The 15,746-nt window shown below is 34.8% G+C and overlaps 1 protein-coding gene across 11 annotated transcripts in view; it reads right to left on the bottom strand.

Annotated features, from left to right (window-relative positions):
• PCDH9 (protocadherin 9) overlaps window positions 1–15,746 on the bottom strand; it is a 672,836-nt gene that overhangs the window by 483,670 nt on the left and 173,420 nt on the right. The window contains exon 3 of one of the 11 annotated variants that reach the window (XM_021538956.3): window positions 9,084–12,148. The exons of the other annotated variants lie outside the window; for them this stretch is intronic. Coding sequence (XP_021394631.1) covers window positions 12,128–12,148 — 21 coding nt within the window. The 3' untranslated portion in view covers window positions 9,084–12,127. Of the gene's footprint in view, window positions 1–9,083; window positions 12,149–15,746 lie in introns of those variants that run through there. 11 annotated transcript variants of the gene reach the window in all.

Genomic DNA, 15,746 nt, shown 5'->3' with positions numbered 1-15,746 from the left:
AGAAAAGATCTTAAGTCAGATCCCAAAGCTCTGGAAAAATGAATGCCCCAATTTCCTACTATCATGAATCTGACATACTAAGTTCTTATCCAGCATTTTTAATTCATACTTTTTACTGAGGTCATCAACTTGGTTTGTATTTTACAAATGTTCAAAATGGGTAATGAAGTGAATGGATGTTCAGTAAGATAATTTCAGAGCCAGGAATGAATAACAGTGCTTTGAACCTCTTTCCAGTGTGTGCAATAATAAAGAGCTGTGGAAATGGCTGTGAAATGACAGAATCACCCAGTTCAAGTGATTATACAGAAAAGTTTGAAGAAAAGTGAAAATTCAGGCTTTGGGTGAGAAATAATGCAAGAAGATAAACCAAATGTACCTTCCTCCTTTATTAACTTTCTTAATTAGGTTAACTCTGAATACCATGAACTCTAATGAGACCAAGAACCATCTATTTTAAATGCCAAGCAAACCCCTGCTAAGCAGTACACTCTTTCTTTGTAGGGCTGATGCTCTCAAATCCTCAATGTAACTGGCAAGACTTCCCCATCTGGACTTTTTTTTACTTTATATTTTGAGTATGTGATAAACCCCAGTGAAAAGTTTTGCCTTTACAAGCAGAGGTGTATGCTCTTTTATTTTTTCTTTAATTGATAAAAAGCATTGCACTAACATATGTGGAAAGATGAAGATACAATTTCTTTTTATTATTCCTATTATTGCATTCCCCTACACAATGGCACCCTCTTCAGAGACATCGTTTGGAACATAATATTGATTTAATGTGCCACTTCATATGCATTCCACATCCTCAGATTAAAGATTTAAATTATTATGACAAGTGAAACACAAAGAAATTAAAAAAAATCATCAGATAGAGTAATCCACACAGGGTATATTTTATAGAAAAAATAAAATCCACAATCAAACATGCAAACAAACAAGAAAACCACTTCAGCAGCTACAGCCTAGTCCAGATTTAATTTGCTTGATTGATCTTGAGATCTTTGAGCTCAAATTCATTATTCTCCTATTAACTATTATCACTGTTGGAATTTATAAGGGACCTGTAAACTTATTAAACTGGTCTTAAATGTTGCAATCCATTTATTGAACAGACTAGCAATGAAAAATTAATTATTAAATAACCACCACAGAAAAACATCAGTGGCCTTGTCACCTCATAGCTAGATTGATAGCACGTTACCTCTTGGAGAGGTGGGGCCCTGGAACACTCAAATATAAACCTTGGAAGGATAATGCTGAGTATGTCACTGCAGAAGTCACATTTTTAATTTAATGTTTTATTAAATGTTAGATAGAATAAATTTAGCCGGGCCTCACAGACTCTGTCTTAATAAATGAATTGGCACTCTTTCAGATGTAAAAAATGATCACAGCATCTCAAGGGCATCGGAAACCCTGAAGCATAAGATACCAGTAAATACGAAAAGCAAAGGCAGCATGGACAGTGATATATTTGCAAGCACTGCGGGTGAGCCAACACTTTCAAACTGCTGAGGCTAACAAAACAAGGGCAGTGAACTCCCAAAATGGTAAAAGCACCTGCAGTAAGAAGCTGTGCTTGAGTGCTGTTGCACAAATGTCCACTACTGAAAAAAAGTGGAACGGGTGTGGGTTTATCACCCTCCTGCTACTATATTTCAAGATATGTTTGTACATTTAAAATTTCATGAGCAGTGTTAATAATTTATTTTCTCCTGTCCTTTACTTTTCTAAGACTAGACTTTGAAAACAACAGGCATGGAAAAGATATATTCTCTCCCCCCTGTACAGTTATCTACAGAATGTTCTCTTGTGTTTCCCTGTAGAACTGCTGTCATTAGTAATATTTAATCTGGCTAGGAAAAGTGGTTACAAGTTCTTAAGTCAAAACCAATATGGCCCTGTCCTGGCACATCTCTCCAGAGACAAGATTTCATCAAGCAGCTCCATTTCGAAAACATTTGGCTTACATAAGGCAGGACAGCTCAACACTAACACTGAAAGGCTTTCACAGCATAGTTGAGCTGCACTATGTATTTCCACAGACACTAAACAAAGTGATTGCAAATGGCTGTTAAAGTGGCCAGAAAACTGCCTGTCCGCACATTGTCAAACAAAAGAAAAATGCATGGCGTGCCTTTTTTCCAGAGTCCTAAAATGTTGGTGTTCAATAACTGTCCATCTCACACTGCCACGTGTTCTAGTGTTAGCCAGCACAGGAACACCAAGTTCCAATAAGCAATGTGCAAAGCTACAGAAAGAAGTGAGTTGTTCCAAAATTGTCTTCTCCTGCACTCTCTGCTCTTTGAATTCATGCAGCTGGCATCCTCTTGCTGAAAACACAAGAGCATTTGAATAAGAAGGTAAAAAGGAAGAGGAAGAGAAACTTCCTTGCAGTCTGGCACTCTTCCAGAAAGCCAGGAAGAAAATTCTCAGTAAGTAAACACTATAAAGGAATGTGAATGACAAAACAAAACACACAATTGGGCTGATAAGTTCTGAATAATGAAACAAAACACATAATTATGATGATAAGTTCTAAATATGTTATATTCTTGGTCTAACTACATGACACTTGCACCTCACTTATGAGTCCTACAACTGATGTGAGAGGAAATTAGAAGGACTTTATTTATCAAAAAGTGAAATGTGACTTCACATAATCAAATGGTTGCATGGAAACACAAGCAGTGAGATGAACTTACTACCAGTAAAAAATTACAAAAAGACAAAGCTGAGCTATGCTATATCTAATCCTATCTTTCTTTAAGTGACCCAAGGAAATACATTAGAGCATCAGACAAGCAGTTACAGTTGTAACAGAAACTACATATTTAATTTAATTTTTTTTATTCAAAATGTGAAGGAAAAAATATTAAAGAAAAATATTTTTTCTTTCATTCTGTGAGGATAATAACTTAGACAGTGATCTCTCCTGAAGTGTACATCACTGGATACAAGAACAGAAACTAGTTTTGAAACTATTATGCTATGTATTTATATGAAGAATACATTGGGTTCAAGAAATAAATGAGATAATTAATATCCTGAATTTAATTTTGTATTTAATTTTGTAATTTGTTATGGCTGGGATAGAGTTAATAGTCTTCACAGTAGACTGTAGGGTGCTATGTTCTGGGTTTGTGACCGAAAGACTGTTGATAACATCCACATGTTCTAAGCAGTGTTTGCACAGCCTCAAGACCTCTGTTTCTCATGCCACCTCACCCCATCAATGAGGCTGGGGATACAGAAAAATTTGGGAGGTGACACGGCTGGGACAGTTGACCCCAAACTGACTGAAAGGATCTTCCATACAACACGATGTCATGCTCAGCATACAAAACAGGGGGTAAAAAGATCAGAGTGATGGCATTTTTTTTTTCCAAGTCCCATGTGACACATGATGGAGCCCTGCTTGCCTGGAGATGGCTGAACACCTGCCCACTCACAGGACATGGTAAATTAATTCCTTGTTTTGTAATTTTTTTTTAATGTTGTAAATGTTTGGTTTTTAAAAATATTTTTAAATGCTTAATTTTGTAAATTTGTAAATGAAACTGAATTTATCACAATCCACGAGTTTTCTCACTTTAACCCTTTTGATTCACTTCCCCTATGCTGCTGTGTGGGAGTGACCAAGTGACTGTGTGATCAAGGGCTGAGCTGCCTACTGGGGTTAAACCACAACCAGCTTTTAATTATTCTGGTCACAAGCTAACCACTTTTTTTTTTTTTCTTTCATTATAACACAACAACCACTTTTGTTTGGTAAGTGTTTTTTTTCTTTATTTTCAAATTACCTTTGGTAGTGGGAAGGAAGACAGATTCAGATTTAAGGGGAGTTTAGACGCATGAAGTGAAGCCAATTGCTTTAGCCATTTTTGAGGTATATGATGCTTTGTAATTTAGACATACAAAAAATGTTAACAATTTTAAGCAAAAATGTGTACATAAGCAAGAAAAATAAATATGTTTAGTGTGGATGTTGTAAGAGAGCAGAGAATCATGAACAACATAAGTAGCTCAGAATGTTCCAGCTGAATCTAACTTAACACTCTTGGAACATGACTCAGTGTGCTGCCCAGTGTGCTGTCCATGTGTCCTATTTCCTGTCTAGGTTTATCAGGACACCAACAAGAGCAGTATATGAAAGTTTTTTCTGTTGCCAAAATATAAACATCATTCTGTTGCCAAAAGACAACTTGCATCATGTTGAGAATGTTCTCTGTGACATTTGCAGAGTTGATATGTCCCATGCTGCTGATATATTCCATGTCTGGCTCCTGCTCCACAGTAAAGAGAAATTTTTTAGTGGCCAAATGAAAGGGCTTATCTCTTTACTCAAAAACAAATAAACAGTCATGTCTAAATGCCATAGTTGTAACCCAAGGATACATTCTTAATCCAATAGATATGAACAATCTATTAAAATTACCCAAGAAAGTATAGAAACAAAGCTGACAACGGACAAGGGAAGAACTGTAAAGTGATAGGTAGAATAAGAAGCAAATATCTTTTTTTCCTAATACTTTAACATTTAGTATTTTTTTCTAGAACTGTAGATATCTCAATAATTAGTAGTTATAAAGCTCACGTAGCTAAATATGTGACACTGCAACACTTCACTTTCTCTCTATTAAGAGACAAAATTTATGAGCCTATCTAAAGAAACCTATAGCCAGACTGAGATCTTCTGTAGCTAATCAAAAACCCACATGCTCTTGTTGAATAGGATAAATGGCCATAGAAATTAATTTCCGTATTATCAGGCAGAAGGCAATATTCCTAAATACTTCTCTTGAAAGTTAGCAAATAAAAGAATGCAAGCTGAAATTAGCAACTCTCTGCTAATAAAACAGGGGTACAGCTGAAGTCTTCCATACAGTACGATCAGACTTAAATAACTGGCATTGGATGTTAAATTGCAACCACAATATAATCTATACAGTAATATATATATAATATCTTCAACAGATGGCCCGGGTCAAATCTAACCCCAAATCTAAAATACCATACACTTTAGGAAATCCACGTACGATTAAGAAATATTGCTCTTGACCAATATAGTGCACTTTTGTAAATAGAGCCACTAGAAACAGATTGATATGTGACCATCTGTACTGTTAGTTGCTACAACTGGAAACCCCGAATCTACAGCTGGTGACTCATGTATTAGCTTTACCAAAATTAAGTATATGAACTTTCAAAACTGTATGAACAGAGTCAATTTACAATGAGTCAGCAAACTGCAAGTCCATCAAAAAGAACAGCAAGTGAAGTAACAGCTTTACTAATTTTAACAGAAGAATTTGCTTCCCATTTCTTCACAAACAATGATACTTATTTGTTTATCATGCACTTACTTTAACTTATGTCCAGTAATGACAATTTCTAATGGAAAATATCTCAGAGGTACCTAGATCTTGACAGAGGAGTACACGTCAAATGTTTTTATCCTATACAATACAAATTAATGGATAGGTATGTAGATAGGTAAAGGAATAGGTGCAAAGCATTAGTATGTGTGTGCACATAAATGTCTGTGCATGACACAAAGGTTTTGTAGCAATCCCATTAGAAGACAAAAAGTCTTCTAAGTAGATGTTAAATACAAATTAAAAAAAAAAAAAAAGAAAAAAAAAAGAAAGTCTGGGACACGTAGGATGTTGTCCTTTAGTAACCTTTGATTTTGAGGATGAAAAATTGAGATTTGTCATCCACTTGTACAGTGACTAATGAGCTAATAAATTTACAGACAGATGAACGCAGAATTTTTGATTTCTCTTTAAAAAGGTGGCTACAGCCTAAATGAATTATTTTAATAAAATAGGGAGTACAATAAAACAAAATAAAACTCATAAATACTGTGAAAGGACTACGTTTTCAAGAACTCTACCCAATCCTTATAAATGTAAATGAGACTGTTTACTGTGGTACCATTACTCATGAGTATAAATACCTTCTCTTTTAGTAAAGCAAAGTTTTTAAAAAACAAAGTACTTTCTAAAAGTTGTGCATTATAAATTATTTCACACATGGAAATTGTAAGGGATTATAGATGGTAGTCCATGTTATAGTAAGAAAGAGTTATTATCCTTCATGACTTTGAGCAGGTAATTTCATTCTTCCTTCTCCCTTTTGCCTTCCTATTCTTCACCTAAGAATCCTATTTTTCTTGTAAGCTCATTGAAGAAGGAATTATTTATATCTGTAGTTTAATCCTCCAGTATTGACTGGGAACTGTAGGAACAATTGCAATGCAGATACAACAAATGGGTATACAGGTAGTCACAGCTGAAAGTGTCATACCCACACTATTGTTACAGTTAACTAAGAAGATGCTTCTTGGTTTGGAGCATGTGCTCTAAAGAAAATTGATCTTCCTTTTGTCAAAAAACTCCTAATGATTTCTAATAGTTTCTAGAATTCACAACAGACTTACTTCATTTATTGTCCGTATCACACCATTCCTCCCTTTAAGTCTCCACTTGCCTGTTTTCTGTCCCTCTACAACATATTGTTACTGTAGGAGGTATTCACACTGTCTAACTTTAGTCAACTAATTTAGGGCTCTGAGTCACCCTCTTTGAGTGCCTACATCTCATAGAATATGACTATATATGGAGTAGACATTTTTAAATTCAGGTGTTCTAATTTGTACTTTTTTCAAACACCCAAAGTAACTTGGCCTAGGTGGTGTTAATATTCCATTGCATAAAGCAGTGCCTGTAAACAGTAAGCAAATTTATTAAGTGGGTTACAGGTATTTTTGCACTAGCTTGGCATCTCACTTTGCTTTTTTCTCACCTAGATTTAACACAGTAATCACACTATCTGTAGCAAAGCACAAAAGCAAAAATTTAAAGAGGATTAAATGCAAATAGTATCTACTCATGGAATTTGCTAAAATATCCTCAGAATTTAAAAAGCAAATGCCTGCTCAATAAATTGCTGCATTCAGCCAAGGAGGCTGCAGCTGGGAGTAAGACAGTACATCAGTCCCACGCCTAACCACATCTTGACCTTTCTTTTGAGACTGTCAACAAAGGTGCCAATTAGAGCAATGATTTAGAGCAACACATTTTGTGTTCTGCTAAACACAACTGTTACCAAGGGGACAAAGATCAGGCATTTTGCTTATTACTGGATACCTGATTGGCTCAATACAGATCTTCCACTGACAACCACTTTGGTAAGCCTCAAGATGAGAAGTAGGTAAGTGCACCACCCACATACTTTCCTTTTGATCTCCTGGGACACAGAAAAGCTTATACTGTAAATATCTGAAGGATTTCCTGGCATATTGTTGATTTTGTTTAGTTTACCATCTCTCACACACAAACTCAGTCATCTAAGAAATGACTAAATTCTATTTGTATCAGGACAATGTTAAACTATTTATTTCCATATATCACAACTAATATATGGCCATAAATTATGCATCCTAATTCAACATAATGAGAGCTGCAATCCAGGTATTCAAACTTAGCTTCTGAAAGCCTCCCTTCAACCAAGCCATAATAAAAGGCTTAAGCAATATATGAATCAACTATCAAATAATTTATTTACAGAATGGTAAATGAGATAAGGTGATGAGAGACAGAAAAAGAAGAAAATTTTTTTCTGTCTCAGTTGCAAAATGAATGCATACAATTTTGATAAAACTTAGAGAGGCAAGATGAAAACAATGTATAGTTTAATACATATAATAAAAAAAGGAGTTATGTACCAAGAGTAGGGAAAGGACTATGATACAGTTTTAAATATAAGATTAAATTTTATCTTGGAGTTCCATTAGCAGGATACATGTTGATGATTTCACAAACAACATAATATAAAGACCATCTATTTTGAGTGTAAAAGAAAATCTTTAGCTGACACAGGCATTCAAAAAATTACTTTGAAAGAAGTCAGGCATTTCTATATGTAGTTCACAAAAATTAAAAAACTCTCTCTATATAACAATTACTATTAATTCATATATATCTAAAGTTCAATTGAAATAAGTGGAACTAGTTTTACTCAGTACAACATTGTTTGTCCATCCCAATCAGATCTGCTTCCCCCACAGCAATTTCTATGAACTGATCATCTAAGGAAAAGCACAGGACATGGAATGACACAAAGCATGTCCAAATAGTTTTCAGTACAAAAAGCATTTCAAACTGAATCTGTATTAAGGCATACTGATTGATATCCATGATAGGCCTACTTACTTGGATCAACCAAATCCTGGGAGCTGGGAAGAATTTACATAACATACTCTACTTGAAATCTCGTCTTTCTCAGTAAATGTTATGAAAAAAACCTTCAAACATTGGGCTAAAATTTACTAGGCAGTTCAGAGATGTTTGCATGCAAACTAGCTACTGCTACATTAAAATTCTTTTACAGTTAGGCACAGGATTAACAAGTTTCTTTACCAGTTGTCTCTTTTTTAAAATAAGTACTATGTCTTTTGGGGAGAGGGGGTGGTGGTTCAGGGTTTTTTTGGTCTTATGGTGAGAAAAAGTGTATTGTGTAACAGCAAGCTATGATGCAATTATGATCAACACTTCTGTCTGTACTATAAATCTTTAATTGCTTCCCTAAAACTAGGCTGGGGAAAAAAAAATCAGTACCTTGAAAATACACATAGTTTTGAAGCTATAAAAAGAAGCTAATTTAACTGATATATTTTTTAAATTGTAAGGAAAAAAAAACAGTATAAACTTTAATGCTTTTCTCTTTGGGGATTTTCTTCTCCTCCTGTCTCCAGCAGCTCTAACTTACTACTGCATGAACAGAGCTATCTTATACTTTCTTAATGGAATATGAATTGGGACCTAAAAGTTAAAGGCCAATCTGATTTCACTGTTCAAAATCAATAAAATCTGAAATTTAACAAAAACCAGATGAAGAACTAAAAACAAGTAAATGAATCAAGCTATCACAGCTACCATTTATTTTAAATGACAAGTTAGCTAACTTCCATTAAGTTACCTACTAAAGACTTACCTTTAAAATAAAAATACTATTCATTCAGTAGAATCATGTTTTTACAAAACTACAGAGATAAATATAACATAGACATCTTCACGCTAGAGAACATTTTAAATTTTATTTGTGTTCTTTTTTGATATGGTTTTACAATAAATAGTCAGTAAGAGCTTGAGAATATAACACAAAAGTTTGCAATACTGTATTTAATTTTGATAGGAAAGAAAATATTAAGTATTTCCACTGATTCATCCTTGGGTTCCATACCAATTGGGAAAATTCAAAGGAGAGACTCGGAGAGCTACGTTTTCAAAAGTCAACAGTCAAGTTTATGAATGGACAGCATTCACATACATGTTGATGTTCAGAGGTTGTAATATGGAAGGAAATGATATGGGCATCTTGTGCATAGGCAAGATCTGCGTATTTTGTGCAATCTTTCTAAGTATGAAGACAGAAGTTTATTTTATTAAGATTCAGGTAGAAGAACACGTTTTTGTCTAACAGATCAATGACATGATAACTTGTATGTTACCTGTTAAATACTTGATTTGATAGATTCTCCATTTCTCAAAGTCACATTGGATTGGAAAACAACTTTAAAGTTAATGTAATAATTAATGTATCTGTCCATCTAGTTTTAGTGTTTTCAGCTGTTTTCTTCTGGGAACCATACATAAGTCTGCTCTGAGAGATTTGATTGGATTGTTTAAGGATCATGGTTTGCCTTACATAGAAAAGTATAATTAAAAGTGTCAGGAAAAAGTCAATGTCTTTGAAAAACAGAGTGCTGTCATAAAGAAAACAAAACAAATAAAATAAAAACAAACCAAAAGCAAAATCCCAAGTGATTTGAGAGCATTCATAAAAACAGATTTTCAACAGTATCTTTGTCGTATTTGGATGCAGTTTGAGTTCGATTTAAAAAAAAACAGAACTCCTGTTGGTTTTTTCTGTTTCAATTTTTAACTTAAGTGATATTGCAATAACTAAATAGAAAAATTGCATATATTTATGTCTCTGTGATTGTATATATGTGGAAAATTCCCAGTAACGGCAGCAAAAAATTGCCGCTTGATCAAGTTCTTGATCAAGTATAGGACAGCTGAGTATCTTACACATATATTTCTATGGCTGTAAACTTCAGGTAAAAAAAAAAAAAGGGAAGAAAACCCCCAAATTCAAAAAGGTTACCTTTTGTGCCTCATAATTCTATTAATTTGCTTAGTGCAAAGGAAAAACACCACCCAAATCTGCTCCCGGTAGTTATCTAAACTCCTGTGAACAAAACTTGGTGTTTTTCTTGGCACAGATTTCAGGATGAAACTGGACTTTCCAAATAAACAAGTATTTTAGCCAATATCATCCTTAACAGTTTATTCCCACTGTGATATTTCACTTACTATCTTGTACATTAAAGTAATAACTATTGATACCACTCCCCAGAAAGAAGTCATTATTTGGGACTAACAGCATGGATGGATGGAAAGTATTAAAACATTCTATTTGAAAAATGCAGTGTTTCTTATGGGTTCTGATATCCCGCTACACTGGGGAACACAGGAGGATGTACAGTTTTTTAAGGAAAGTAGAGAACTAATAAGCCTGTCTGAAAATGGGAAAATCTGAATATGTTAAATTCTTATACAGGTTCTAGAGAACAAAAAAAAATCCTGAAAAGAAAGAAATACAGATTCTTTCCTGAAATGTTATAGTGATACAGGTTTATTTCAGACAGCATTTAAATACCTATTTATTGATATATTTTATCCTTATGGGTCTACACAAAAAACTGTGGTATACAGGCTTTGCTTAGTGAATTATAGCTTTCTAGAGGTGCTGAAAAGTATTCTGTGACATTCTCCTGAAAAAAAAGCACCATTGAAAAGGCATATATTTATCTCTTAATACGACTTGAATGTACACACATTGCAAGAGATATATTACTCCACAGCAATTGCAAAGCACAGATATTTTCAGTATGAAGCCAGCACCAGGCACACTATTGTCACTGCTTTCCATATGCATTGTTTCCACAAAACTCTACCGCCAACCATTTAATGTTATTTTCTTAGGTTTGGCGGGCAAACTAAAAACTGACATAAATTTTCATTAGGTGGCTGCTTATTTTGTAAATCTATTGTGAAAAGCATTCAGCTTTGAATTGTTGCAGTGAGCTCATATTTTTGGTATATTTTTTTCCTCTAAATTAACTAAATGACACAAAGTATAGTTTCTATTCTTAGATTTGATGCAAAAGTGTAATTAATATAACATTATGTTCACTTATAGGTGTGACTGTACAGTTTATGGTCTATCTCTGTCACTTTCTTATGCTGCACAAGCCCCGTGGTATTTTAGAGCCTTCCAAAATTAAGTGAGAGCACTGACTTTTCTTCCTGTTCTTCCTTCAAATGAGAAACTCTAAATTTTCGATTGTGCTATATTTTACTGGTAATTTTTATGTTGCTATGAATTAACAAAAAGGTCACAGTGGCATGTTTTACTGTTACTCTCTTATAATTATGAATCCTATATTTTACTGTATCAAAGTAGCTTGATAAAAGAAAAATAATATATGTAGTATAAATACTCTTATACACAGAGATATATAAGTGTGCATATAGAGATATATATGTATGTATAATTGGTCCATTGATAGCCATAGATTATATTTCATGTTCTGTCTTCTCATGAGGCACCAGAACTAGTTATTGAGGAGTTACTAGCATTTTCACAGGCTTCTTCACAAATTAAATACCTGTTGTCACCTGTTGTCAACCTCTGCTCCACCCAAAATAGTTTGGATTGGGGTTGGGTGGAGTACAGTATGGAAAATCCTGGATTTATGTCAGATAAAACTACAGGAATATCACAAGAAGTTCTAGCTTTCCTTATAGTTCCTTTACCAAACAGGGAGGTTCTGAGTTGCAGGTGTCTGATCACATTTCCCACCAATATGTTCAGGATCTCTTTTAGTGTCCATTCTGAGTTCAAGGCAGTGGCATGCATCTGTGCAACGTGTCCCAAGCAGTCTGAGGAGCCTTCTCTGTGCAAGCAATCTTCTTGGTGAAGAAAGGTGGTGAGGTCTGTTGCATACTGTAGGCAGTCAGGGTTGATGAAGCACACATAGACTCTCTCAGGGAGAGGATGGAGAACACTTGAGAGAAAGAGAGAGAGATACCAGGAAATAAGCAGGCCTAGGGGAGGTCAGGACGTATAAAGCCTCAAAATAAGTTTGCCCTTCCCCTTTCCAACAAGAACTTTAGATATTTCAAATCTTAAAATATCTTGGTTCATATCCGATTGTGAAAGAAAGTCTTGAAAATTAACAGCTGTATAGACCATACCACTTTGCTTTTTCCTTATTTTCACACAGTCTGAGGTGTAAGAAGTAGACTCATATATTCCTGCCTTTTCGGACTGATTATATTCCTCGTTTTTAGGGTTATCACCAAGACAATTCTAAGAACTGTTATGTTGAAAGCTTGCTCCCAGCTTGATTTTGAATGTGTCTGCCCAACATGATGAATTAATTACTTTTCCATTCTCTGTCCTTAATTTCCATACTTGTGGTTGTAAACAGGATAGTTGTCTCTCAAATACTTAGCTTTAGTTGTGAAGGCAACTTGGCCCTTAACCTTTTTAGTGTAATTGAATAAATGTGGCAAGAACAATATTCTTCTCAAGAGACTCAGTCTCCATCTCAGACTTAGGCAGAGTCTATGTAATTTTGGGATAGGATGCAAAAATTTTCTCAAAGACTAAAGAAACAAAAGCATTCATACTGTCAATTTTAACTATAGCAAAACCTCAACAGTAGGGTGCTTCAAGGCACCATACAAGGACCAAGTTTTCAAAACGTATGAAGTAATGTTTAAAAAAAGTGAACAACAATTTGTCAAAATTTACAAATAACAAGGCAATCATGTTAACCAAGTCTAAATAAGACAGGAAGCCTGAGAGAAAATTTACTCAGGGAGATGGGTGGCCATCTTAAAATATATGAAAATAATTTATTTAAATGCAAAATATGGCCTATTGAAAAAACAAACAACAAACAAACAAAAACCCAAAACAAAAAACAAAGCAAAGAAACCTGAACCTGTAACAGATCGTTTGTTTTATCAGAGATCTTAATTACTAGCACTATCTTAGGAAAAACACCTGGGTCTCACTGCAGTCAGCTCAATGAAGAGCCCTGCTTGATGAGCAGCTGCAGTCAAAACAGCACATAAAATTTTCAGATGCATAAGAAATGAGGTGAAGAATAAGAAAGAAAGAAAATATGTCATTATATGAATCAATAATTTTCCCTTCTCTCGAATAGTGTGAAGTACTGGTCACACCATCACAAAAAGATATTACAGAATTAGAAGGTATTCAGAAAAGAGTGATTGTGATAATTAGGCATATAGATAAGCCTTCATATGAAAAGACTGGAAAAGACTGGAATTTTTAACCTTACCAAAAAAAAAAAAAAATATGAATAAGGATGGATATGATCAAAGTATAAAAATGGTAAGTGGCAAAGAGAAAATAGATCAGGAGCTCCTGTAGTCCTGTGTCTCATAATTCAAGAACAAAAGGACACTAAGTGAAAGTGAAAAGCAGCAGCTCCAAATCTGATAAAAGAACATATGTTTTAATGCAGCACATAATTAGATTATGGAATTCAATGCCACAGGATGCCACTGATGTCAAGACCTCACCAAGACTCAAAGAAGGACTTGGCACTTGCAACTCTTGATATTCTTGGGAATTTTATGCTAAGTAACTGTTAAGAGGTTTTGAAAGAGAGGTTATGTGCCATACTTCATTATTTAAAAGACAATAATTTAAAAAAGAATTTGGAGAAAAGCTCTCTCTAAGTGTATTTTCCCATCTCTAGCTGTTTGATTATTTTGTTATTTTCTTTGCTTCATATGTTGGCATCTTCTCTTGAGACATCTGGGCAGTCTTGGGGGGAGGCTGTGTAATAATTAATAACTATTCTGTTCTAATTACTATTATCCCAGTACTATGCCAGTATCTTAGTACCTCCTATAAAATCTTAGTATTAGGACTTTGGGCTTCCCTTTTGCAGAATAATTTTCTTATGCTCTATTGTATTCCACTCCATTCCAGTTAGCCAACTGGATTTGTCATCCATTATCAATTAGCATGACCATTGTTGTAAGCTATATAGCGTTGTGCATGTATTTAGAGCTACTGTGAAATTTCTAGATGCAGAACCAAATACATTTTTGCTGTGACATCTATACAATTGATTCTGTGTGCCCCAATTGTCTTCCAGCCCTATATTAACCTCCAGCTATGCTATTGACATCTTACTTCACATCCTGCAGCTGGAAAACATATGCAATGTCTCTAAAAGAGAGGCATTTTTGTTTTTAAACTTCCTATTCTCCACAGTTTACCACTTCTTTCTCCTTTCTGCCTGCCTGGCTGCTCAGAGAGATAAAGTATTCTGGTTCTCATATTTGTTCGTATACTATTTCTTTTCTAACTCATTAGCTTTTTCTTTACCTAGCTTTTTTCTATATAAAGGCTTTTAGTGCAGGTAAAAAATGATAAGCATAACTTGTCCTCAGATCAGATCTGTTAAGTGAAAACTGAATCAAAACCAGAGTGTGAGAGATACTTGGTAGAAGCAGGATTGCCAATTTTGAAAAGCATTCTCAAACAGGTCTTCCTCCCACTGTTATAAATTTCATTATGTTCTCAAAGTTGAAGGGGAGGGAGGGAGGCAGGAAGAAAACCTTTAAATACCCATGTATGGACCCAGCAAAATACCTGCTAAATTCTGTGAGGTTTTGGTGGTAACTACAAATTAAGTGAAGATATTGGGGGTGGGGGCACAGAGAGCAGCTGTGCTCATAGGGTTAGCTGGGGGGCTGCATGTGCCTTGAAGAGAAGCTGAATTCAGACAATGCCTAAAAACTGGACACCACAAAGAGATTGTGAAGATACCAAGGGATAACACCCAAAAGAAGAAAGGCAGCCCCAGCTGAGCTAAGAAACGATGAGCTACCACAGAGAAACGTGGTATGTTTTCTATCCTTCTCTTCCACAACAACTTCCATCACAGAAGGTTTACAAGATTCAATGTGGCAGATTGCCAGATAATGTCATCAAAATTCTCCTTCCCACAAAAGGCTAGACCTTTGAAGGTCTCTTCCAAACTGGGCTGTTGTGTGATTCTATGAATTGTCACTGTATATATTAGTACACCACTTTGGTACTGACTATTTTCCTGAACTTTCATATGCATGGCTTACTAACAAAACATAGTCCTATAATTATTTTCTCTTTTTTATATTTTAGGATAAAAATATTAAAGGAGAAAAAAACAGGTAATGTTCTACGTCTCACAAATTGAGCTGGTATATCACACAAAATGCTACAAAACAGCATGCAGATTACATATTTGTGTTGTCTTTGGGACATCCACATTGCACTCAACATATGGTTTAGATATGCCTGAGGGTTTACAGTTAGTCTGCAAGACTGGTTTTAGGCTCAGTTCAATCCACAGGATACATACTGTGGACACTCAGGCATAAATATGCTATTGTAGTACAACATTCAATAGCAAAAGAGGAGGAGCTGGCTAGCAACAGTAAGGAACTTAATTTTAAAAGCCTAGAAGAAACGGATCCTATATTATGTGGAATAACAAAATGCATGAATACTGCTAGTCTCACAGGAATAAAAGAATATTTTTCCAATGTTTGAGTATTTACAAACACAAACTA

Source organism: Lonchura striata, chromosome 1 (assembly GCF_050655825.1).
Source record: "Lonchura striata isolate lonStrDom1 chromosome 1, ASM5065582v1, whole genome shotgun sequence".
NCBI lineage: Eukaryota > Metazoa > Chordata > Aves > Passeriformes > Estrildidae > Lonchura > Lonchura striata.
This window is presented reverse-complemented; position numbering and strand designations above follow the sequence as displayed.